General features: G+C 42.4%; 1 protein-coding gene across 1 annotated transcript; it reads left to right on the top strand.

Moving 5' to 3' along the window:
* On the top strand, positions 1-26,861 carry LOC115149629 (stanniocalcin-2). The gene is made up of 7 exons (XM_029692579.1): positions 1-336; positions 543-667; positions 873-1,071; positions 18,558-18,774; positions 22,021-22,163; positions 24,454-24,665; positions 24,800-26,861. The coding sequence occupies exons 1-7, from the start codon at positions 199-201 to the stop codon at positions 25,029-25,031; spliced, it is 1,266 nt and encodes a 421-aa protein (XP_029548439.1). The 5' UTR covers positions 1-198; the 3' UTR covers positions 25,032-26,861.
* Positions 26,862-26,925: the final 64 nt, after the last annotated feature.

Genomic DNA, 26,925 nt, shown 5'->3' with positions numbered 1-26,925 from the left:
ATTAATTTAGGAACGCACCCAACGGAAGAGACTTCCTATTGCAAAGCATGTTGGTACTTGTGTACACTTCTAAATAATGTAGCTAGGTTTTAGAGCCACCAGCAGTTATTTTGTGTCATTTCTTGAAATTATATCGATACTGCTACACTTCTATATGTACAAAACTTATTGACGGGCTGAAATTCAACAAACATCGGTATGGCGGAGGGTGTCGGTAACGCAGTGAATCTTCCCCCCGGAGATCCGCAACTCATCGGGCTCATCGTGGAGCATCTCAAGAGCCGAGGCCTGTTCGACGAGTTCCGCAGAGACTGCCTGGCAGATGTGGATACAAAGGTAGCTAATCTAGCTTTAAACTTTTTCTGACTAGCTATCAACGTTCCTTTAAGCCTGCTATTTAACGTTAGATAGCAAATAGTTTCCGCTTTATTTGTCCCACCTTGTTGTTTTTAGCTTAGCTAACTAGCTAGCGAGCTGTTGGAAATGTTGCGGCTATTGATCAATGGGTAACGTAAATGATGTGCTTCTGTCATTGTCATCAGCCTGCCTACCAGAATCTACGACAGAAAGTTGACAACTTCGTCTCCACTCATTTGAACACCCAAGACTGGAACCCATCAATCAACAAAAATCAAGTGCGAAATGTGCTAAGACAAAGCGTCGTGCAGTGAGTAGCTACTATATATATGATTATAATTCTGCTTGTAAATGTCTAATGCATTGTAATTGTTGACAGTACATAACAATTAAATCACTTTCTCAAGCCAAAGACAGTTCCAACTGCTCATGTACCCAGTCTGGATTGCAATCAGGTGTTCCTGCTAATGCCAGTATATGTGACAGTCATATGTATTGTCTCTGTGGTGTGTCAGGTCAGGCATGCTGGAGTCCGGAGTGGACAGAATCATCACCCAGGTGGTGGATCCCAAGCTTAACCACACCTTCAGGCCCCACATTGAGGATGCCATTCACGACTTCCTGTCTGCTGAGAAGAAGGAGGAGGGTCCATCCAACACTCCATCAGAGACAGAACAGCAAGAGGCTCCAAGCCACACTGGACCCAAAACACCATGAGGTCAGTGTGTCACACCTATGGTCAACATTGCTGAAATCAACATAAACGTACAAATCATGGGAAAATCTATAGGTATTAAAACTAAAATCTCCTCAGAATGTTTCAGGTTCTCAGTTTGTCATTTATGTTTATTTCAGGTGCAGAGAAACATATTCTGCTAAAGGTAGACTTTTCTAGAGCTCCATCAGACTGGACAAGGAACTCCAACTTTAAAAACTAGTGTGGAGGAATCATGGCGCAAGGGCTTCGCAAGAGGTTTCCACAACTCTTAGTCATTCTTCATGTGGAGAAACCAAGCCATGGATTTTAGCAGTCAATGCTGGACACAGGAGGAATTGTGCAAATGACACTTTATTGTGTAGTTAGTACAATGGGCTAAATATGCCATTTTTTACTTCCAGATAAAGTTGTATAAATTGCTCTGATTTAAATTGCATTTGTGGTTATTGAATTAACAATAGAATGGTCACTTTTATTTCTTAAAAGCCAGAAGTAGTCATTGTTTGCTAACTGATTTTTTTCCCGCAATGTTTAGCAACTTTTCTTTGTGAATTTTGTAAATAAATGTTTTCAACAATAAATTATTTGGTAGAAATATTTACACTGCCCTTTCATTTTTAAACTGGGTCAATAGAAAATGTGCTGTACTGGCCATGGTAAGACTTCATTGCTGAGTTAGCCTAGATTAAATGATCCATACCTCTGCTACATTTGACTATATTCTTATTAGATTAGAATGATCTCAGCATTATTATCCAATTTGGAGCCATCCAGAGCACAGTCAGATCTCTTGAGGGGAGGGAGGTGCAATGTGTTCCTTATAGAGCACACAGTCCTGGGCAAAACCTTAGCCATAAAAGGGTGTTACAGTCTTTGCCAATTTGAGAATTGACATCTGGAGTACAACCGAGGTTATGAAACTAGCTCCCAGGGGGGGATCCAACAGGCTGCCTCTGACAGGTTTGTTGGCATTTCTCTGGGCAGACAGGGTGCAAGGTGATTGGCAGTGCCTGGGGGCACGACATGCTGCCGTCTCCACATCCATGCTATATTTCTCTTGCTACCCTCGGCCGTGTAGGAGAGGCTTAGCTCAATGGCCCTAAGATGCAGCCCCCAGGAAGGGGACGATGAGCTGTGCAGTGTTCCCACCTGGCTGGGACAAAGGTTAAATTGATAGAGCTGCTTCTGTCTTTCGCCACCTCGCCTTTGAGGACGTGCAGACTAGCAGGCCCTCTATGCTGCATCACTGAGAACTGGCAAGCAGGCCTTTCTGTTGTCTTTTTTAATATATCAGAGACTTCCACACACCCGACACAACAGAATGAGTTTTCTTTGCTCTCCTGATCTTTGTACAAGTAGTAGGAGAAAAGTCAAAAGAATGTCAGAAGGAAATTATATATACACTCCTATGTGTATTTATTTGGACAGTGAAGCTAAAACATTTATCTTGGCTCTATAATCTAGCATTTTGGATTTGAGATCAAATGTTTCATGACAACAGAATGTCACCTTTTATTTGAGGGTATTTTCATACATATGTTTTACCGTTTAGAAATTATAGCACGTTATGTATCTAGTCCCCCCCTTTTGAAGGTGTCTGTCATATATTTTTTGACAAATTTGCATATATATATATATATATATATATATATATATATATATATATATACAGGGGCACAAAAATCATACCCCCGAGACATGCTAACCTCTCAATTTTACCAATAACAGTGGAGGTTAGCCTTTTTTGGGGGGGGTTGGATATTTATACCTCTAACTTTCTCACTCAACATTATTCACGTTTCATTCATGATTATCTGTAATCATGGGAGCTTCCACATTAATGTGGAAGTGTTCAGAAACATATTCTATTCTTATTTACCATAAAAGTGACTCCAAAATGTCACAATACATTATTTACCATTTATTTCTATTAGGCACAACATAATCTGAAACACAACCAAAACAAACTGCAAACACATCCAAGTTTGTAGTCACAAGCTTGATGTAATTGCGTGCTAGGGCTATGGGACCAAATACTAAACTTTTGACCACTTTAATACAAATATAAGGGAATTTGCCCAAATACTTGACACCTTCAAATGGGGGGACTAGATACATAAAGTGCTTTCATTTCTAAACGGTAAAACAGATATGTATGAAAATACCATCAAATAAAAGGTGACATTCTGTACTGTCACCTCATATGAAACATTTGATCGCAAATCCAAAATGCTGGATTTGCTGGAAAATGCCCCCCCTCAACACATACCCACGTACACAGTTCACACACACACATATTAAATAAAGGTCCTTGTGGAAGTCTTACTGCCGTGTCAGGCTTACAGAGACCAGGGCCAAGGCTACGCGACTCCAGCCCCCCCTGACGTCAGTGTCTGCTCATGCTAATTAAGATGCTTTGCCACAGTTCCTCCATCTGGGGAAATCCGATCTTGTCCTGATTTTAACACTACAATTGTCAGCTGTCTGGCGTGAGTAATCAGAAATCAGGGCGAGGAATTGAATGACCTGGCTCCGTTGCACTCTAGCTGTCTGGCGTGAGTAATCAGAAATCAGGGCGAGGAATTGAATGACCTGGCTCCGTTGCACTCTAGCTGGAAGTCTCTCGTCCTCACTCCCTCCTGTCTGTACCTGTTATGCAGGTCATAGTATGTGGTTGGGATTATCGACTAACACTCTTTGTGTTTAGGCTAAGTCAAGTAAATCCACTTATTACACACGCATAATACCAGTAACTCAATTAAAAGCAACGGCAATTTACGACCAGATGGTCTGAACACAATACTTTCTTTCTGAATGGTAAAGGTCAAGTGGTGACGAAGTTGTGTTTCAGAACTCTCACGACAACTGCATCTTCCTCCCACACAATGGAGGAGTACTGTACAGTGTACAGGGCAACACAAGGCTGTGCTGAAGCAGATGCTTTGGCAGTATCTCAAATGTAAGACAAAACCCACAAAGGGGGCATAGTGATCCAAACTAGCTAAGGGACATCATCCTCTAGCCGTGTCTCTTGAGTCTGGCTTGACATAGCTGACAAAGTATGATGTATCATTTCTGGCGAAGAACAATGTACGCAACCAATACAACAGGAAGGGGTATTCATTGGGAGATAGCTGGTTGCCTGTGGGGTTACTTGTTGTGCCTCGGCTCTGGTACTGGCTACTACCACTATTTTGTCTATACTTGGGCAACAAATCATGACATGCAATCATGACTCCCTAATTGGAATTTTTCATATTGCATAATGATAACGATAAATTCAAGGTTTTTTATCATATTTGTAGGACAGAGCAAGTCAATAATTTATCATCACATATAAAAAACTCAAATCCACAGATGTACCCAATCACTCAGTGATGAGAGAGGACACCAGTACAAATAAAAATGTATCCACTCACTACTGTAAGTCGCTCTGGATAAGAGTGTCTGCTAAATGACTAAAATGTCAAATGCAAATGACACACATGGTTGAACAGTGCATTATGTAAGGAACCAAGTGACACAGCACTTTTGGCCTTAGAACTGCAGCAATTCAATTTGGGGTCCTTGGGGGGCACAGGTAATATAGTGTGAACTTGTGTGTTCACTGCACATCTTGGGTGGGGAAGTCTCAGTTGACGTTGCATTTGTCTTCTGGACATTTTAAATCACTAGAGTTATTATTGAAAGAGGACAGAGGGGAGATAAAGTCACCCCCCACGCCCCTCCCCTTACCCCCATTAGAGCACAGCTGCACGTTGGTCCCAGAGTTGGCTCTCAGAGGCCCAAGCCACAACAATTAAATCCCCGTTCCTCTGCAAAGCCTTAGTGCATCTGTTCATTTTATTGCCCCTCAGATTTTTATCACACATTAGTAGGGGGATTCATTACATAAAGTGGCAGACTGAGGTTGCCCGATCTAGGCAAGGTCACTTTTACCACTAGGCACAAGTTCCTCAGTCTCTTCTCTCCACTTCAGCCAGGGAATATGCAGACATAATGTGTATTGAAATCTGTGGTGTAGTGATTAGGGCGGCCGATAGGTGCAATCCTCTTTTAAAAGTTTGATGGAGGACATACATACAAACATAAAGTTTGATAGGTACAAAATTATTGGCACCCTTGATAAAGATGAGCAAAAAAACTGTAGAAAAATAAATAATACAAATACTGAGCTATAGTTAACTGACAAAGTAAAGGAAACACTTGAGTAAATGAGGGATACAAAGTATATTGAAAGCAGGTGCTTCCACACAGGTGTGGTCCATGAGTTAATTAACATCCCATCATGCTTAGGGTCATGTTTAAAAATGCTGGCAATTATTTTTATTTTGGCTACCATGGTAATGCCCCCATAGGATGACATTGTCCCCATCCCCAGGGCACAAGTGGTCACTGAATGGTTTGATGAGCATGAAAACAATGTAAACCATATGCCAAGGCAGTCTCAGTTACCAGATCTCAACCCAATTGAACACTAGAGTGGTGCCTGAGACAGCGTTTTCCACCATCATCAACAAAACCCCAAATTATGGAATTTCTCATGGAAGAATGGTGTTGCATTCCTCCAATAGAGTTCCAGACACTTGCGGAATATATGACAAGGTGCATTGAAGCTGCTCTGGCTTGTGGTGGCCCAACACCCAATTCATTAAGAAACTTTATATTGGTGTTTCCTGTATTTTGTCAGTTACCTGTATATTGCATTCACATTTATTTTGTTGAAATTGCATTATTTTATACTAATACAATTGCTCAGAGAAAGAGATTTTGTTTAACAGGTAATATACAAAATTATTGGCACCCCTGTTTTCAGTACTCAAGCACCCTCCCCTTGTGAGGATAAAAAAAAGGCTTTTTCTAAATTGTTTTATGAGTTGGAGAACACATTGGGAGGGATCTTAGACCATTGCTCCATACAGAATCTTTCCAGATCCTTGATATCTTTCGTCTGCGTTTATGGACTGCCCTCTTCAATTCAAACCACAGGTTTCTGAGATTGCCATTGCAAAATTTTGATTTTGTTGTCAATTAACCATGTCTTTATCGATTTTGATGTGTGCTTGAGGTTATTGTCTTGCTGGAAGATCCACTTGCAGCCAATTGTCAGCCTCCTGGCTAAAAGTTGATGATGCCGTTGACCTTAAGGGCCCCAGGACCAGTAGAAGCAAAATAGCCCCATAACATCAAACATCCACCATCATATTTTACAGTAGGTATGAGACCCTTTTCTGCATATGCTTCCGTTTTTCGACACCAAACCCACCACTGGTGTGTGTTTTAGACATTTTAGAAAAAGGCTCAGTATCCTTATCCCCACAATGGGAGGGTGCTCTAGTACTGAAAACAGCGGTGCCAATCATTTTGACTGTTTTTATTACTTGTTAAACCAAACCTCTTTCTCTGAGCAAATGTATTAGCAGAAAAGAATATAATTTTCAATCTTTTTTTTGCATACAATATAGCAGTATTCTTTGTATTTATTTTACAGGCCTACAGTCTTTTTTGCACATCTTTATCAACGTTGCCAATCATTTTGGACCTGACTGTACGCATGGTGAATATCTTAGCAAATTTTCTTAGCAAATTTGTGATTTATATCCTATTTGGAAAGTTATATTTTGAAGTAATTAGTTGCGGAATAAAGACTCAATAAGGACAGAGTATAGCGGCTGGCTACAGTATATATGTCCAAAAAAAAATGAAGGATCAATTCATTACACAGAGATAATTATTAGCAGGCGTATATACATATTAGGCAATTGTATTCATTGTACATTTTATTTAAAAAATATTATGAATTTGGCCATTACAAGCACATTCTGCTGTTTTTCAGTGAGAAAGAAGAAAGTAAGTTCGTAAACATGAGCACAGCTTGGCTATTCTATTCATCTGCAGATGTCAGCGCTGATGTAATTTCATTGATTTATCCACTTGTTTTTGGCATGAGTCTGAAGCACAATGCCCTAACAGGGCAAAGTGTATGCAACTCACATGTTTAATGTCAGGCAATGTGCAGATTTGAGTAGACGTTGTGTGTAGTGGGCCCTGTTGTCTTTTCCCACGTGCTTAGGGGCCGCTAGTAGGGGACAGGACAAATACTCTCTCTGTATGCATTGTCATGACCTACTGTATCACAGTGGAACACAAACCAGGTGCCTTCAACACTATCGGAAAGTTTTACTTCAGTGTCTCACAGAGTTCATTCTCAACCCACATCTTTCATCTATTCACTCCAATACTTTTGCTACCATTATTAGTTGATTTAGAATGGGGAAAATGTACCCAAATACATTTACATTTAAGTAAATTATTTCCAAAATGCCAATCCCAAATGCCACCGTAATTCAAGAATGACCCCAATATCAAAATTCAGTCTCTGGGATGCTTATACTACACCTGCATTACCTTTTCTTTTGTGTTTAATCCATCTTCATTTAAAAGCTACTCAAATTGTGTTCATACAGCATGCACACACAAGACTTGCATTTTACAACTCTGACAGTTAGACAATACATAAAACCAGTTTTACGTTTTGCATTTTTCATAATATCATCATGTGAGAGACAGGGGGTACAAGAAAGCACATGAACATTGTGTGTTTGAGACAATGTGTAGGCATATGTTTCTAGGGCAGGGGTCATTCAGTGGGTGATCAACACAGAGGCTGCCTGAAGTTGGAACTGTTCTCTTTGGTTGTTTTGAAAGCTCTCTGCGAGGATGAAAGAGAGCTGGACAGTCACCAGTCCGAACATGGGGCCCACTATGTGTAAACCCACCCACCCACACACACACACAAGACCTCTTCGCCCCCTTCCCAAAACAAAACAGCTCCCCCTCCCATCTTCAATCGCCCAGGGCCAGGGGGAGGAGATCGGAGATCACCATGTCTGTGTGGCGCTACTCCACTGGGACCATGTGATGTCATCATGGAGTGCTGAACATGATCATTCTGCCCTTGGGCTTTACTAAACTGTCACAAAGTCCAGGGGGATCGTTCACAAAAACAGGTTATGCACCCTGGGACTTTCCTCCAATGTGCCAGTCTCTGCTTCAAGACAGCACGCCCATCTGAGTTTTCCCCATAACACACAAGAAGCTGTTCTGTTTGACGGACAGTTCTTGTCGCAGCAAGATAGGCACTCAATGCCCTAACAGGGCAAAGTGTATGCAACTCACGACTCTCCAGTGAGGAGTAGGGAGGCGGGTGAAATGCTGCTATGATTAAGGGCTGGTTAACATGTGATGATGAAAGGACCTTTGGTAAGAATACTGGATTTGGTCAATGCTGGATTTGCCTTAGATCCATCTTCTGCTAAAGTGAGGCATGACGGATAGGTAGAAAGCGCATGTACTGTAATTCTCCAACACGCTTGGCTGAAACAATAGCCAATAGAACGGCAGTCTTGACTGAGAGCTCCCATAGCTCAAGTGAAGACGGGCTCAAATGGTAGACTCATAAATGATCGTACGACAACATCTAACTCCCATGAGGGTACTGAAGGAGCCTGAGGGCACCATTCATGAATTACGATACTAGAGGGTGTGCCCGTAGTAATGCATCCGTAATCTGGTCATGACCCATAGAGATGGCTGCCGTACACACTTTCAATGTAGATGAAAGCCATAAACTCCTGGAGGAAAGTAAAAATGACAGAAATTGGGCAGGAAGTTAACAATTCTGCATGGTCGACACACCACTTCCTGAACACACATCCCTTGTAGGAATACAGGGTTTGCATAGAGGATGCCTTGGCTGCCTGAATTGTATCAATTACCAAAGAAAGCAACCCTGCAGCTACAAGGCGGTTACTTTCAGGGGCCACATCCACAACTTCAGTATGCTGGTTTGGGGTGCCAAAGCTTGCCGTTCGCTTGTGACATGAGGTCCGCTCGAAGCAGGAGTTCCCATGGTTGGGAGGTTGTCAGCTGTATAAGGTCTGAAAACCAGTGAGACTGTGGCCTATGTGAAGCAACAAGCATAACTTACACACTCTCAAGACTGATCTTCTTCAAGACCTGAGGGAGCAAGGGAATTGGTGGAAACGCATACAGCAGCCCCTTTGGCCATCTGTGTGATAGGGCATCGCCCCAAGTGGGCCTGCAGGACCCTTGGAGAACTGCATAGGACAATGGGTTGAATCTTGCGATGCAAACAGATCGGTGACGTCCATTCTGAATCGCACCAAGATCCTCTCCACTACAGAGGAAGAAGGCCTCCTCTGGAGAAGAAGTTCTGCTGCCTGATTCTCCACCCATGGCAGGTGTATTGCTTTGAGGGATGTAAGGTGTCTGTTTGCCCAAAGCAGTAGCTCCTTTGCTAGTGCAGTGTCATTGACCTCAATCCTTCCCGGGTGGTTGATATGTGAAACCACGGTTGTGTTGTCTCTCCGTATCAGTGCATGTTGTCTTCTCAATACTGGGAGGAAGTGCCGGAGTGCAAGGTGAACCACCTTGAGCTCCAGTACGTTGATGTGAGCCGTTGTCCATGGTGCTGACCATACACCATGGACCCCAGACTGGTTCAAGACTACACCCCATCCCTGTAGGGAGGCTCTGTGGTCAAAGACCCGGTTGTGAACCGGGCGTAGGAGAACTCCACTGGGAGTTTGATGTGCTAGGCACCACCATTGTATTGCTCTCCAGTAACTCATTGAAATTGTCAGCTTTTTGTGTTTGTCCCTTTTGGGACATAGATTATGTCTGTTGTACCAGCATTGTATTGGCCGAATGTGGAGCAAGCCCAATGGTACAACATGGACTGCAGCAGCTAGGAGGCCTAGGAGCCTCACACTCTATAGTGCTGACACCTGTTTTTTCAGTTTGAATGTTGAAAGACAATTTGTCAAAGATACCACTCTTTCTGGAGACTGTTGCTCGCATGATTTGAGTGTACAGTGTCAAGGCCAGGAAGTGCACACACTGAGTTGGGACCAGAGAACTCTTTTCCAAGTTCATTGTTAGTCCCAACTCGGAGAGGTCATGTGAGATCATGGATGTGTGTGTCAAAGCTTGGTTTTGTGACCCTGCAAATACACTATATATACATAAGTCAGTTCATCAAATTTCTGCACTGCTAGAGCTGTCCCAGTCAACTGTAAGTGATTTTTATTGTGTAATGGAAATATCTAGGAGCAACAACGGCTCAGCCGCAAAGTGGTAGGAAACACAAGCTCACAGAATTGGACCGGCGTGTGCTGAAGCGCATAGCGTGTAAACATTGTCTGTTCTCAGTTGCTACACTCACTACCGAGTTCCAAACTGCCTCTGGAAGCAATGTCAGCACAACAACAGTTCGTCGGGAGCTTTATGAAATGGGTTTCCATGGCCAAGCAGCCGCACACAAGCCTAAGATCACCATGCGCAATGCAAGCGTCGGCTGGAGTGGTGTAAAGCTTGCTGCCATTGGACTCTGGAGCAGTGGAAACGCGTTCTCTGGAGTGATGAATCACGCTTCACCATCTGGCAGTCTGCCGGACGAATCTGGGTTTGGCGGATGCCAAGAGAACGCTACCTGCCCCAATGCATACTGACAACTGTAACGTTTGGTGGAGGAGGAATAATGGTCTGGGGCTGTTTTTCATGGTTCGTGCTAGGCCCCTTAGTTCCAGTGAAGGGAAATCTTAACGCTGCAGCATACAATGACATTCTAGACGATTCTGTGCTTCCAACTTTGTGGCAACAGTTTGGAGAAGGCCCTTTCCTGCTTCAGCATGACAATACTGCCGTGCACAAAGCGAAGTCCATACAGAAATGGTTTGTCGAGATCGGTGTGGAAGAACTTGACTGGCCTGCACAGACCCCTGACCTCAACCCGTGAATTGGAACGCCAACTGCGAGCCAGGCCTAACCGCCCAACATCAGTGCCCGACCTCACTAATACTCATGTGCCTGAATGGAAGCAAGTCCCCACAGCAATGTTCCAACATCTAGTGGAAAGCCTTCCCAGAAGAGTGGAGGCTGTTATTGCAGCAAAGGGGGGACCAACTCCACATTAATGCCCATGATTTTGGAATGAGATGTTCGACGAGCAGGTGTCCATATACTTTTGGTCATGTAGCGTATGATAGCAAAATGTGTTGAATTGCAGGAAAATAGCTTTAAAACTGCAACATTGTCTCTAAGCCTCATGGACAAATGGGAAAAATAGAGCTTTAAAATAGCCAATTTTTCTCTCTGACCCATGGCAAAAAGTGTAGAATTGCAGGAAATTTGCTTTTACTGCAAAATTCTCTCAGCCTCATGACAAAATGTGTAGAATAGCAGGAAACTTACTTTAAAACTGCAACATTTTCTCATAGACTCGTGAGGAAATTTGAAGAATAGCATTATAAAACTGCACAGAAGGTGTGTTCAAATGTGTAAAAGAAAAAGAAAACAGTTTTCAGGGGGCCAAATGCGGTAGTCCTGCCCTGGGGAAGGCCTGCCTGGCCCTGCAGCCTGTACTCTTTTATCAGCATGGTAAAGTGTGTTTAATTGAATAGCAGCAGCAACCCTCCTAAACCCAAACTTACCACCCTCCTGAGAAGCCTGCTCCTTTTCTTGGCAGCATGCGGGGCCTGTTAAATGTGTCCTGACATTAGAGGCTGAGACTATCGTTGCTTTCCTCTGACAGTTCAGATTCACTTTGCAGAGTCAGCATCTGCTGCCACCAGAGACCCGAGACCAGCTCCATTAGGCCCGCTGCCTGAGAGCAGCACACCCACAGCACACCCAGAGAACACCACCCCTTAACCACACCGTCAACAGTGTGGTTAATCCTATGTCATTGTGTTGCCACAGCTAATGAGGACATATGCGTGTAGGTCTGGAAAAGCAGGCTATTCAATACCTTCCACCAGTCAGCAATAGCCACTTTTATTGATGACAACTGTTTGCATGAAGTAATTTTGTTTAATCTGACTCCAGAGTGGTTACACAGGTTTTACATGTGGTGGTATCGGTATTACACAAGAGACATATGATGTAGACTGTTTTGAGGACCACATTCTTTGGATGTGTTGGGTGAGAGTCAGAAGGGTAAACAGTATACATTTACTACTGAACAACAGAGTATGGCCAGTATCCCTGTATCGGTTACCTGCATATGGGAAAAATGGAATCGGACTATTTCACAGTCATGATTGCACACAGAGAAATATTATTGTGGGAAAAACTGTGGCTGAGCAAAACCAGAGGTTTCAGATATTCTCTCTTCCAACACTTTAGATTAAAATCCCCTGATTTCAAGCAGAGGTCTTGGAAAAACAGGACACTATGGTAGTAATTAGCTACCAACATGGTCAATCGCTTTAGAACGTTACACCTTTTACTTGTTGATAAACCAAACATTGTATTCTTCCAACTCCCTGCTCATAACTCATCCATTGTAGGGTTCTATTGTCTCAAAGTAAGGAACAACCAACCACATTCCATGACAACGCATAGCTATAATGATGTGGTCCTTGTAGTCCACTTCATGGTTGATTGTCATCACCCCTGCCTGACATGCAGTAGATAGAGTGCATCCGCAAAGTATTCAGACCCTTTGATTTTTTCCACATTTTTGTTACGTTATTTTAAAATTGATTAAATTGTTTTTCTCATCAATCTACACATAATACCCCATAATGACAAAACAAAACCAGAAATGTTCGCAAATGTAAAAAAAAAAATGTAAAAATGAAATGTCACATTTACATAAGTATTCAGACCCTTTACTCATTACTTTGTTAAAGCACCTTTGGCAGCGATTACAGCATCAAGTCTTCTTGGGTAGGACGCAACAAGTTTGGCACACCTGTATTTGGGGAGTTTCTGCCATTCTTCTCTGCAGATCCTCTCAAGTTCTGTCAGGTTGGATGGGGAGTGTCGCTGCACAACAATTTTCAGGTCTCTCCAGAGATGTTCGATTGGGTTCATGTCCGGGCTCTGGCTGCGCCACTCAAGGACATTCAGAGACTTGTCCCGAAGCCATTCCTGCGTTGTCTTGGCTATGTGCTTAGGGTTGTTGTCCTGCTGGAAGGTGAACCTTCGCCCCAGTCTGAGGTCCTAAGCACTCTGGAGCAGGTTTTGATCAAGGATCTCTCTGTGCTTTGCTCCGTTCATCTTTCCCTCGATCCTGACTAGTCTCCCAGTCCCTACCGCTGAAAAACATCCCCACAGCATGATGCTGCCACCACCATGCCTCACCGTAGGGACAGTGCCAGGTTTCCTCCATTCTGGCCAAATAGTTTAATCTTGGTTTCATCAGACCAGTGAATCTTGTTTCTCATGGTCTGAGGCCTTTCTCCCCAGATTGCTCAGTTTGGCCGGGCAGCCAGCTCTAGGAAGAGTCTTGGTGGTTCCAAACTTCTTCCATTTAAGAATGATGGAGGCCACTGTGTTCTTGGGGACCTTCAATGCTCCAGAAATGTTTTGGTACCCTTCCCCAGATTTGTGCCTCGACACAATCCTGTCTCGGAGCTCTACAGGCAATTCCATCGACCTCATGGCTTGGTTTTTGCTCCGACATTATATAAACATGTGTGTGCCTTTCCAAATCATGTCCAATCAATTGAATTTACTACAACTCCAATAAATTTGTAGAAACATCTCAAGGATGATCAATGGAAACAGGATGCACCTGAGCTCAATTTTGAGTCTCATAGCAAAGGGTCTGAATACTTATGTCAATAAAATTAAAATATATTTTTTTTATACATTTGCAAAACCTGTTTTCGCTTTGTCATTATGGGGTATTGTATGTAGAGAGATGATAATGTTTTTTTATTTAATCAATTTTAGAATAAGGCTGAAATGTAACAAAATGTGGAAAAAGTAATTGGGTCTGAATACTTTCCGAATGTACTGTATGTCCCGATTTGACTGTTCTTCAGTGTCACTTATGCTCCTGGCGCCGTTATGGCACTGAACACTTTCACTAAGGAAGTTTAGAGAGTGATATGTCTATGCTATGTAAACACTTGAGCTGTTGTTAATAAAGTAAATATCGGTATATTCAACAGCCTAAACATTCAGCACCCACGCTATTGAGGGAATGAATTAAACTCGGTTTAACTGGAGTTGTGCAATCAGCTCGCAAAATTCTTTCAACCCTAAACCATTTACAGCCATTTCAGAGGGCCATAAAGTTATAGCACCATAACATTTGACCATATTTGGCAATGGAGGAACATACATCTTTGGAGAGAGGGTGAAAGCCGTTGCTGAACTTGCCTTCTGCTGGGAGACAGATAGCTTCTCATCCTATCCCATTACTGGATCTCACCCATTCTGTAACATTAATATTAGCCTAACTAAACACTGGGGCCATCCCTAGGGGCCTGCTACTACTGAGGGAAGTATGCCATTATTCCTAGACCTCAGTACACAGCCGTGAATGATATATACTTTGTAAACCTCAGACCCCCCCCCCCTCCTTACCAGGCCGCTGGGAGTAATGCTAATGATATTAACTAAGCCAATTGGACTTCTCAAAACAAACACAGGCCAACTACTCTATTGCTCAGAGGACTATTATAATATCTATTCTACACAATTATAGGATGATGGATGTAGGATGATGTGGAACCTCAATATATGCAATAATTTACAGAACACTTTGTGATTCACCATACAACTGATCTTAGTTCTCTTGGTTCTTGGAATCCATCCCCCCTTCCATTTTTCCAGAATTATATTTGGATGAGGTCAGTGTTGAGGTCATCAGCTTGTTCTACTCTGTTCTCTGTGTGACCTTCCCCTGACCTCCACCTTCTCTGACCACCAGACTCATATTTCAGCTGCGGTTTTGACATACTGAATCACTTGAACCACTGCCTCAGGTAATTGATCATCCAAAATTGAACCGCTTGGGCAAAGATTAGCATTCTTCTTTTCAAGTTGAGGTGCTGGTGCCTCTGAAAAGTTAACACATCTGGCACTGCACAAAAAAGGATACGTTACACCTGTTTGCTTACAGATGAGTGTAGTTGATTCTTCTGGGAGTAGTGGTGCAATGGAGGCAGATGGCTGTGTTTCCTGAGAGAGGGGGGTAGTATGACCCAGCGATCAGTGTGTGACCCTGTTAACAAGTGCAGGTCCTATATCAGCTAGAGTGATGGACGGTGCTTCGCGGGTTGGGTCAGCATTGCAACCAGACCTAGGTTTGATTCCCCCCTGATTTTCCAGTAATAATCATTCAATCTAATCTTCTATTAAGCACCTTACTACTGAAAGCAAAGACAAATTGTTTTGAAATGTAGCTATGACGTCTGAGTTGAAGATGTTGGTTGTGGGCATTTCTGTGGTCCTCTGTACCTCAGTTGGCAGCGCCAAGATAATGTGTTCGATTCCCGGGACCACCCATACATAAAATGTATGCATGAATGACTACGTCGCTTTGGATGAAAGCGTCTGCTGAATGTGAAAATATAAAAGCAACAATTTTAAAGATTTTACTGAGTTACAGTTCATGTATGGCAACCAGCCAATTGAAAACAATTAATTAGGCACTCATCTATGGATTTCACAACTCAGAATACAGATATGCATCTGGTGTTGGTCACAAATGAGCTTCCCTGAGACGGTTTCTGACAGTTTGTACAGAAATTCTTTGGTTGTGCAAGCCCACAGTTTCATCAGCTGCCCGGGTGGCTGGTCTCAGACCATCCCACAGGTGAAGAAGCCAGATGTGTAGGTCCTGGGCTGCCTTGGTTACAAGTCGTCTACGGTTGAGAGGCCGGTTGGACGTACTGCCAAATTCTCTAAAACAATGTTGGAGGTGGCTTATGGTAAAGAAATGAACATTCAATTACCTAGCAACAGCTCTGGTGAATATTCCTGCAGTCAGGATTCCAATTGCACACTCCCTCACAACTTGAGACATCTGTGGCATTGTGTTGTGTTTCAAAACTGCACATTTTAAAGTGGCCTTTAATTGCTCCCAGCACAAGGTGCACCTGTGTAATGATCATCCTGTCTAATCAGCTTCTTGATATGTCACACCTGTCAGGTGGATGGATTATCTTGGCAAAGGAGAAATGCTCACGAACAGGGTTGTAAACAAATTTGTGTACACAATTTGAGAGAAATAAGCTTTTTGTGCATATGGACAATTTCTTTGATATTTTATTTTAGCTCATGAAACTTGGGACCAACACTTTACCTGTTGCCTTTATATTTTTATTCAGTATATACTGTATATACACATTTCTAAACTGTACCGGAAGAGAATGAATTGTCACTCAAGTGACTTCAAGAGTCCGCTTTAAGGTACAGTGGTTTCAGAAAGTATTCACACCCCTTGACTTAGACTGATATTTTTTGGTCTTTTGTCACTGGCCTACACACAATACCCTATAATGTCAAAGTGGAATTATGTTTTTCGAAAATGTTCCTAATTAATACCAAAAATAAAAAGCTGAAATGTCTTGAGTCAATAAGTATTCAACCCCGTTGTTATGGCAAGCCTAAATAAGTTCAGGAGTAAACATGTGCTTAACAACTCAAATCATAAGTTGTAGGGACTCACTGTGTACAATAATAGTGTTTAACATTAATTTTGAATGACTACCTAATCTCTGTACACCCACACATACAATTATCTGTAAGGTCCCTCAGTCAAAGAGTGCATTTCAAACACAGATTCAACCACAAAGACAAGTGAGGTTTTCCAGTGCTGGAAAGAAGGGCACCTATTGATAGATGGGTAAAAAAAAGCAGATATTGAATATCCCCTTGAGCATGGTGAAGTTATGAATTACTTTTTGGATGGTGTATCGACACACCCAGTCACTACAAAGATACAGATACTCAGTTGCCAGAAAATAAGGAAACTGCTCAAGGATTTCACAATGAGGCTAATGGTGACTTTAAAACAGGTACAGAGTTTAACGGCTGTGATAAGAGAAAACTGAGGATGGATCCACAACATTGTAGTTACTCCACACTACTAACCTAATTGACAGCCTGTACAGAATAAAAATATTCCAAAACATGCATCCTGTTTGCAACAAGGCACTAAAGTAATACTGCAAAAGAAATTGCAAAGCAATTCCATTTTTGTCCTGAATACAAAGTGTTATGTTTGGGCAAATCCATTTCAACACATTACCGAGTACCACTCTCCATATTTTCAAGCATAGTGGTGGCTGCATCATGTTATGGGTATGCTTGTAATTCTTAATGACTGGGGTGTTTTTCAGGATAAAAAAGAAACAGAATGCAGCTAAGCACAGGTAAAATCCAAGAGTGAAAACTTGGTTCAGTCTGCTTTCCACCAGATAATGGGAGATTAATTCACCTTTCAACAGGACAATAAGTACAAATGTTAGAATTGTTCTGCCACTGACTGAGTATTTTTTGGGGGTGTAAACCCATGTTAATCCCACTTTGTAACACAACAAAGGGGTGTGAATACTTTCTGATGGCCTCCTGAAGTGTGCCTCTGACACACAGTGCCAATATAAGGATGACAGGGGATATGTTTGCCTTGGCACTGAGCCCTGGTAAAGGCATCGGATTCTCTCTCACCTCATGTTCCTTTGGGATTCTTTGGCACTATAGGCCACTTTGACACATTCTGTTTTCCATGGTATGTACTATGCCTCTCATGCATTTGTAACCTTGAGGCAAGACAGCAGGATGTTTCCCACAAATCACTGCCCAGGCTATGGGAACTAAGGCTCCTGATTTCCACTCAACTATTTTGAATAGCACCACTTCACAGTACACACCCCCTCATTGACTCTCTCTCCGTTAAAGACTCAAAACTAAGTAACATTTTTCTGGGGTATTGCAAAACTGATCCCTCAAGCATGTCCCTCATGAAGGCTACTACTTTGCAGCTGCCTACCGCCACACTGGCTGTCACGGCACGCTGACATTCTCTCACCCCCGTTAGCTGCCTTAATTGAGGCTGGAAGTGATAATCCCATCAGTGTAACTGATTTACAATGTGCTTAGGTTCTTTGGGGGTAAGGGACATTGCTTTCCTGTGCCACTGTAAACATTCAGGCAATGGCAATATCATGTGTCCTAGTAGTCCACAAGCCTTTGTTACCCATGTCTATGTGCATGCACACTCTTCAAGAAACTACATTTCAACATTTTATTCTGTCTTTTTCAAATGCCACCTCAACAGCAGTAATTACTAGCCTCCATTGTTATAACAAACAGCTCCGAATCCGAAAAACCTAACTCCACCCTTACTTTGTAGTTTTACATCACATAAATTCAAAACCACAAATGCATCACTGCGTTGTAATATGAAATATATTGCAGCCTTTGACTTCAATACTTCCAATTCTTTAGTACAGTATGGCGAAATGTTATTGAACGCAGGCCATTTAAACTTTGGCCGTGGATGCCTGACATGTGATTGGTCGGCAGCCACAAACGACAGCACCTGTTTAGCGCCTTCATTAAAACAGACGTAAGAGTTGAGGGGACTATAGGCAGCATCCATTCCCCAGCAATGCTCGTTTCGATTCACGTCTCTCCTGGAAAGTTTTCCATTTAGTTGAATTTAATACAAAAAAATATATATATATTCCAAATGCTGTTTTTTTCTTGGAGTGTATTAGTGCGAATGGAGATGCTACTTAAATGTTGTTTGGCGGTCTTTCTTTGTATAGCCTTTCAGCAAGTAAAGGCGACAGATCCAAACGAATTTCACGAAAGCCCTCAAGAGAAACAATTGAACCAGCAGAAAAGACGACTCTCACTGCAAAACACAGGTATGTCGGCTAAATGCTGCTTGTGGGCTATAACTACTGCCTCGTACTTGTATGTCAGAAATGCGGATTATACGTTCACCAGAGTCTAATAAATACCCTGCTTTAAACGTTTCACACGTTTTCATTAAATGGTCTGCACAATGCCCTTGTGACTCTCAGGTCGTATTCTTTGTAGGCCACATTTTAAACTATTTCACTGTGGAAGTGTTTACAAAATGCTGTCCCCGAAATGACCTGTGGTAGAACTTGGTTTTATAGTGTCGTCCTACGCAGGTACGCAGTGATCTCTAGTTCTGTCACTTCACTGTAATTCAATGCGCCAAGTGACCAACTCTTATCCAAGCACATTCCCGTTGAAATGCCAACACAAGCTCTGACAGCAAGCTGTTCTTACCCCCGGCGCAGCCACACACCACTGTGAATATGTTGACGACATTTTTTAACTTTTTTTTTTTTTTATGTCCTGGGTTTATGTAATCCATCAATGTAATGCCACATGGACGCGGGACCGTGCATAACTCGCGAATCATGGTCCCAGCGTTCCATGTGCCTTGTCTCCAGCAGAGTTTTAATTATTATTTTTTTGCTGCGGGGTATAGGCGCAGTGGCGATTTTAGCATGTAAATCTTGGTGCTCCTATTTTCTGCTGGCCTGCCCCACCACGACAAAGCAATGAGCTAGGCTGAAACGCCTGCATTTTGGAGCTGCCTGTTTTGTAAGCAGCTTTAACAAAATTACATTTTTTTTTTTTACATTGCATGTCACATCAGTTTGTGAACATTCAAAAAGTAGTACTAAGAACAGGTATAGCCCTTGGTTCACCCCAGATTTTGACTGCCCTTGACCAGCACAAAAACATCCTGTGGCGTTCTGCATTAGCATTGAATAGCCCCCACGATATGCAACTTTTCAGGCAAGTCAGGGACCAATATACACTGTCAGTTAGGAAAGCTAAGGCTAGCTTTTTCAAACAAATTTGCATCCTGTAGCACTAATTCTAAAAAGTTTTGGGACACTGAAAGTCCATGATGAATAAGAGCACCTCCTCCCAGCTGCCCACTGCACTGAGGCTAGGAGACACTGTCACCACCGATAACTCTACGATAATCGATCATTTCAATAAGCATTTTTCTACGGCTGGCCATACTTTCCACCTGGCTACCCCTACCCTGGCCAACAGCTCTGCACCCCCTACAGCAACTTGACCTCTTTCATATCGTCTGAGATCCCCAAAGAGTAGAAAGCTGCTGTGGTCATCCCCCTCTTCAAAGGGAGACGTTATAGGCCCACTGTTATAGGCCCACTGTTATAGGCCCACTGTTATAGGCCTGTCTTTCTAAAATCTTCGAAACCAAGTTAACAGATCACCGACCATTTCGAATCCCACCGTACCTTCTCCACTATGCAATCTGGTTTCTGAGCTGGTCATGGGTGCACCTCAGCCACGCTCAAGGTCCTAAAGGATATCATAACCGCCATCGATAAAAGACCGTACTTACTGTGCAGCCGTCTTTATCGAACTGGCCAAGGCTTTCGACACTGTCAATAACTGCATTCTTATCGGCAGACTGAATAGCCTTGGTTTCTCAAATGACAGCCTCGCCTGGTTCACCAACTACTTATCAGAGTTCAGTGTGAAATCGGAGGGGCTGTTGTCTGGACCTCTGGCATTCTCTATGGGGGTGCTACAGGGTTCAATTCTCGGGCCGACTCTTTTCTCTGTATATCAATGTCGCTCTTGCTGCTGGTGGTTCTCTGATCCACCTCTACGCAGACGACACCATTCTGTATACATCTGGCCCTTTGGACACTGTTTACAAACTTCCAAATGAGCTTCAATGCCATACAACACTCCTTCCATGGCCTCCAACTGCTCTTAAATGCAAGTAAAACTAAATGCATGCTCTTCAACCTGCCCGACTAGCATCACTACTCTGGACGGTTCTGACTTGAATATGTGGACAAATACCTAGGTGTCTGGTTAGACTGTAAACTCTCATATAGCATCTCCAATCCAAAATTAAATCTAGAATTGGTTTCCTATTTCACAACAAAGCCTCCTACACTCATGCTGGCAAACATTCCCTCGTAAAACTGACTATCCTACCGATACATGACTTTGGCTATGTCATTTACAAAATGGCCTCCAACACTCTACTCAGCAGATTGGATGCAGTCTGTCACAGTGCCATCCGTTTTGTCACCAAAGCCCCATATACTACCCACCACTTCGACCTGTATGCTCTCGTTGGCTGGCCCTCGCTACATATTCGTCGTCAAACTCACTGGCTCCAGGTCATCTATAAGTCTTTGCCAGGTAAAGTTCTGCCTTATCTCAGCTCGCTGGTCACCATAGCAACACCCACCCGTAGCACACGCACCAGCAGGTATATTTCACTGGTCATCCCCAAAGCCAATTCCTCCTTTGGCTGCCTTTCCTTCCAGTTATCTGCTGCCAATGACATGGAACGAATTGCAAAAATACAGCCCATCTGTAAATGGCACACCCAACTACCTCATCCCCCATATTGTTTATCTTCTTGGTCTTTTGCACCCCAGTATCTCTACTTGCACATCTATCACTTCAGTGTTTAATTGCTAAATTGTAATTATTTTCCACTATGGCCTATTTATTGCCTTATCTCCCTGATCTTACTACATTTGCATACAGTCTATATAGATTTGTTTATCCCATGTGTGACTGTTTGTCACGCTGCTTTGCGCCATCTTGGCCAGGTTGCAGTTGTAAATGAACTTGTTCTGGCCAACCTGGTTAAATAAAGGTGAAATAATTGTTTTAATAAAATGTATTAATACCAAAATTACATGCAAAACAGGCAAGCTCTACCTTTTTTGGGAGGGCAAAAAATGTGCCTGCCCTGAATGACAGGTCGCCACTGTATAGGAGGGACGCATTTTTCTTTGTCTCTAGGGCGGCAGAAAGACCAGGACCAGTCCTGACGGCACTAGTCTAATCCTATAATATTGTAGAAGTATTTTAGTTGGCTACTAAGGATCACATATTTAAAGTGTTTCATCTCTACAGTTGGCTGTATATTTCGTAAGAGGATTATTATTTACTGAAAAAGCAGCAGTCATATTTGGAGGACTTTTCAATTATTCCCTAGGAACCAGCACATTGACACAAGATCAACTGTTGCATTATTATTAACAAGCTACTGGTCTCTGAAGGGACCACAAACATGTTTGCCACCCTCATGTTAAGTAACACGTTCCCTCCATCAGCGGAGATCCAGCACTGTCTGGTGAATGCTGGGGATGTGGGCTGTGGCATGTTCGAATGCTTCAACAACAACTCCTGTGAAATACAAGGCCTACATGAGATCTGCGTGACATTTCTGCACAACGCCGGCAAGTTTGACTCCCAGGTATTCCACTTCTCCTAAACATATGATCTACCCTTCTGAAGTGTGCTGCTGTCAGAGTGCCAGTATCTATTCCACAAATGCTCTCCACTCTCTCAGATAAAGGGGTCCAAAAGTGTTCGTCTGTCCCCCCCGTAGAAAAAAAATATAATACCTTTGGGGTTCATGTTGAACCTGCTGTAGAAAGGGTTCTACATGCAGCAAAAAGGGTTCTCCTATGGGGACAGCTGAAGAACCTCAAGATTCTAGATAGAAAACAGGTGCTAAGAGTACTGCAGCCTACATACAGTACATCCTTTATGTAACTTTATGAACATGTTTATGTTATAGAACAACAACTTGGAAAATGACACCTATGATGTGACTATTCTGGAATTTGGTGTAACAATTGACATTTTTGTAAAACTATTGAGCTTATCATAATGCATCTTTGCAAATTAGCTACAACATGCAGTTGAAGTCGGAAGTTTACATACTCCTTAGCCAATTACATTTAAACTCCGTTTTTACAATTCCTGACATTTAATCCTAGTAAAAAATTCCGTCTTAGGTCAATTAGGATCACCACTTTATTTTATGAATGTGAAGTGTCAGAATAATAGTGGAGAATTATTTCAGCTTTTATTTCTTTCATCACATTCCCAGTGGGTCAGAAGTTTACATACACTCAATTAGTATTTGGTAGCATTGCCTTTACATTTAACTTGGATGAAATGTTTCGGGTAGCCTTCCACAAGCTTCGCACAATAAGTTGGGTGAATTTTGGCCTATTCCTCCTGACAGATGGTGTAACTGAGTCGGGTTTGTAGGCTTCCTTGCTCGCACACGCTTTCAGTTCTGCTCACAAATGTTCTATGGGATTGAGATCAGGGCTTTGTGATGGCCACTCCAATACCTTGACTTTATGGTCCTTAAGCCATTTTGCCGCAACGTTGGAAGTATGCTTGGGGTCATTGTCCATTTGGAAGACCCATTTGCGACCAAGCTTTAATTTCCTGACTGATGTCTTGAGATGTTGCTTCAATATAGCCACAATTTTCCTTATTATCCCATCTATTTTGTGAAATGCACCAGTCCCTCCTGCAGCAAAGCACCCCCAAACAACATGATGCTGCCACCCCGTGCTTCACGGTTGGGATGGTGTTCTTCGGCTTGTAAGCCTCCCCCTTTTCCTCCAAACATAACGATGGTCATTATGGCTAAACCTTTCTATTTTTGTTTCATCAGACCAGAGGCCATTTCTCCAAAAAGTACGATCTTTGTCCCCATGTGCAATTGCAAACCGTAGTCTGACTTTTTTTATGGTGGTTTTGGAGCAGTAGCTTCTTTGCTGTGCGGCCTTTCAGGTTGTCAATATAGGACTCGTTTTACTGTGGATATAGATGCCTTTGTACCCGTTTCTTCCAGCATCTTCACAGGGGCCTTTGCTGTTCTGGGATTAATTTGCTCTTTTCGCACCATCTCTAAGAGACAGAACATGTGTCCTTCCTGAATGGTATGACGGCTGCATGGTCTCATGGTGTTAATACTTCTGTACTATTGTTAGTATAGATGAATGTGGTACCTTCAGGCGTATGGAAATTGCGCCTAAGGATGAACTAGACTTGTGGAGGTCTACAATTTATTTTTCTGAGGTCTTGGCTGATTTTTCTTTTGATTTTCCGATGTCAAGCAGAGGCACTGAGTTTGAAGGTAGGCCTTAAAATGCATTCACAGGTACCTCCAATTGACTCAAATGATGTCAATTAGCATATCAGAAGCTTCTAAAGCCATGACGTCATTTTCTGGAATTTTCCAAGCTGTTTTAAAGGCAGTCAACTTAGTGTATGTAAACGTCTGACCCACTGGAATTGTGATACAGTGAAATCTGTCTGTAAACAATTGTTGGAAAATTACCTGTCATGCACGAAGTAGATGTCCTAACCGACTTGCCAAAACTATAGGTTGTTAACAAGAAATTTGTGGAGTGGTTGAAAAACGAGTTTTAATGACTCCAACCTAAGTGTTTGTAAGCTTCCGACTTCAACTGTATGTAATTAGTAGGGGTGTCGCCAAAGCTCTGTTCTGCTTCAAACAGTTTTGACTGCTTGGAACTTTTGGAAATTAAGATTCTCCTCCCGAACCTTCTGCTTGTAAAATGATTACCTGCTATTGGGTAAACTATATCGACTCAAATGAAATTGAACCCCTCAAATGTAGTATGACTTTTTGTCCATAATTGTAGGTTACATGATTATACAATTATTGTGCCAGCCCTGAAGTGACGTGTCAGCTGTTGTGTTGAACTCTGTAGGGGAAGTCCTTCATCAAGAATGCCCTGAAGTGCATGGCCCACAGCCTGAGGCACCGGTTCAGCTGTGTGAGCAGGAAGTGCCTGGCAGTGAAGGAGATGATGATCCACCTGCAGAGAGAGTGCTACGTCAAACACAACCTTTGTTCCGCCATCCAGGAGAACATCAACGTCATGGTGGAGATGATCCACTTCCAGGACCTCTTCCCCAAAGGGTGAGCATAAGAGGCCTTTTTCCATTTCATGCTAAACTCAGTAGGTTTCCAGGGTCCAGACTTCACATGATCCGAAATGCAATTACTGTAGTAGTCTGCATTCAGAAATATTTTTTTCCCCCCTCCTACCTCAGGACTCATGTGGAGCTGGTGAACATCCTGCTGGGCTGTGGTGAGGAGGTGAGGACGGCCATAGCACAGAGAGTGAGGATGCAGTGTGAGCAGAACTGGGGGGCCCTGTGTGACAGCCTGAGCCCGTGCTCCCTTGGTCGTTCAGATGACCCCCAACACATCACTGTCCCTCCCGCTGGACAGCTCTTCCTTCCAGACATTGAACAGAAGAAACCTAAGACAGCCCCTGTCTAGCTGGCCTACCTCCACCCCTCTGAGTTTCAGTCAGGAGCCCCTGGACAACGCCACAGACCTTGGGCTCGCTGTGGCCAGTCACCCACCCAATACCGCCATCCAGGGGTGAAACACTGAGTGCAATGTCTTTAGCTTGTAGACACACAACAGAGCAGCCACTAACCTCTAACCCCTTTCCCCCCCTCAAACAGCCCTACTACTGATAACCTCAGTGGTTACAAACAATGACAGAAAGGAAGAGTAATGGTCCTGTACCATGCTCCTCAATTCATACTCTCCTAAATTGTGAAGGTGACAGGGTATGTGTGGTCAAATGTAGATTTGAGACATGCACTTGTTTTTCAGTAGTAGTTCCTTTTGATTTGTTAATTACAGGTGCAATGCAAAACATTTTATTGTAAAATGGCTTTCATTTGATTCCTTTCAAAGTAAATAGGCATATACAATTTATAGTATGACCATTTTTATAAAGAGCCAGTTATCAATATTAGTTCAGTGACGACGTACGAGTGCTTGTCATAGCAAGGATTCTTGCAGAAAGTTGGAAGTTTTCCATTTCTTAATTGTGGCTGTAATCTAGTTTTAGCTGGACACTTAACTTGGTACACACACACAATGTATTGAGACCGCGAGCTATTGATTTTTCTAGATGCTATGATGTCTCTTAAAAGTACATTTCCTAATATACTTAAACACCCACATCTTGGATGGCTGACTCCAGGTCAAAGATTTCTAGGTATTCAGAAGATGAGGTAAATATAATTAAACTGTCCCTTTGCTACTACGCTTTACATTCTGTAAAATAGCTAATACTGCATTTGCTCTACCTATTTATACTGTCACTACTGAAAAACATGTGTATAGAGGTTAGTGCTTTTGCAAGCTCAACGTTTCTGTGGAAACATTTCTTTTCTACTTTTATTTGCAGCACAAAAGTGAACCGCATAAGGATTATTTTAATTTGTAGGTCTAAGACAGGTTTACGTTCTCTTCCAACTCTGTAATTGCACATCAACTCTGCAAAGAGAAGTCCATCTCTGGCACATATGATGCATTGTGCATGATCACTAATTACAAGGAAGAAGTGGCCTTCTACCACAATCAGGAAAGTTCGTAACGACTCTGCAACATGGTTATGCATGTTCACTCAAAGACAAACCTCAGGTCTCGTAACAAAACAATGAGACCCATTTCTTGGTTAAAATATTATGGGCCTTAGACTATTCTCACTGAGGTCTTTGATAATACGCATGTATCAAATAGGGTCTACTGCAATGTGTTTTTCAACTACAAAGTGTTTGTCACAGGATGACTACATAGTGTCTTGCCAGAACATTTTGCCACGGACAGTTCAACATTTTACTAGCTTTTGATGCAAATGGTTAGCTGCAGTACATCATAAATGCTTGTTCTAACTTCATTAGTACTCCAAGGAACCTACCTCACGCCATGCCAGCTCTAGAGATGTTTCATACTGTACACATTGAGGACATTGAACTGGTATGAATACAACTCAGCTATCTCACATTCATTTTTACATGCATTTTGTACAGTTGGCTTGTATGACAGTACTGACAGAAGTTGTCAGTACTATCACCTAATTGTAATCAAATGAATGACTTAATTTACTATTACTATCGGGAAATGAAGGTCTGTACTTGAAAAGGCAACTTATTTCTTATGAAGTTTGTACTCTGATTCAATGTCTGTATTTAAACCTTTTTTTATTTAGATTTTTCTTAAGCTACGCATAACAGGCCTTGATGCAAGCAAACCATTTTATACATCTCTTTTGTTCTGTACTTTTGGACATTAAACATTTTTACATACTTTGCTGTTTTGACTGCATTTATTGACAATTTTATAAGCAGAATAAAATGCTACTTGTTTGAGT

Source organism: Salmo trutta, chromosome 15 (assembly GCF_901001165.1).
Source record: "Salmo trutta chromosome 15, fSalTru1.1, whole genome shotgun sequence".
In the NCBI taxonomy this organism is placed as follows: Eukaryota; Metazoa; Chordata; class Actinopteri; order Salmoniformes; family Salmonidae; genus Salmo; species Salmo trutta.
The sequence above is the reverse complement of the archived record's forward strand: the minus strand, read 5'-3'. Positions and strand labels throughout refer to the sequence as shown.

Excerpts from the sequence above, each read along its gene's own strand:
- LOC115149629 (XM_029692579.1), top strand. The coding sequence starts at position 199 with ATGGCGGAGGGTGTCGGTAACGCAGTGAATCTTCCCCCCGGAGATCCG. Across the intron at positions 1,072-18,557 it reads ACACTGGACCCAAAACACCA|TTGAATTTAATACAAAAAAA; the intron begins TGAGGTCAGTGT and ends TTTTCCATTTAG. Across the intron at positions 22,164-24,453 it reads CCGGCAAGTTTGACTCCCAG|GGGAAGTCCTTCATCAAGAA; the intron begins GTATTCCACTTC and ends TGAACTCTGTAG.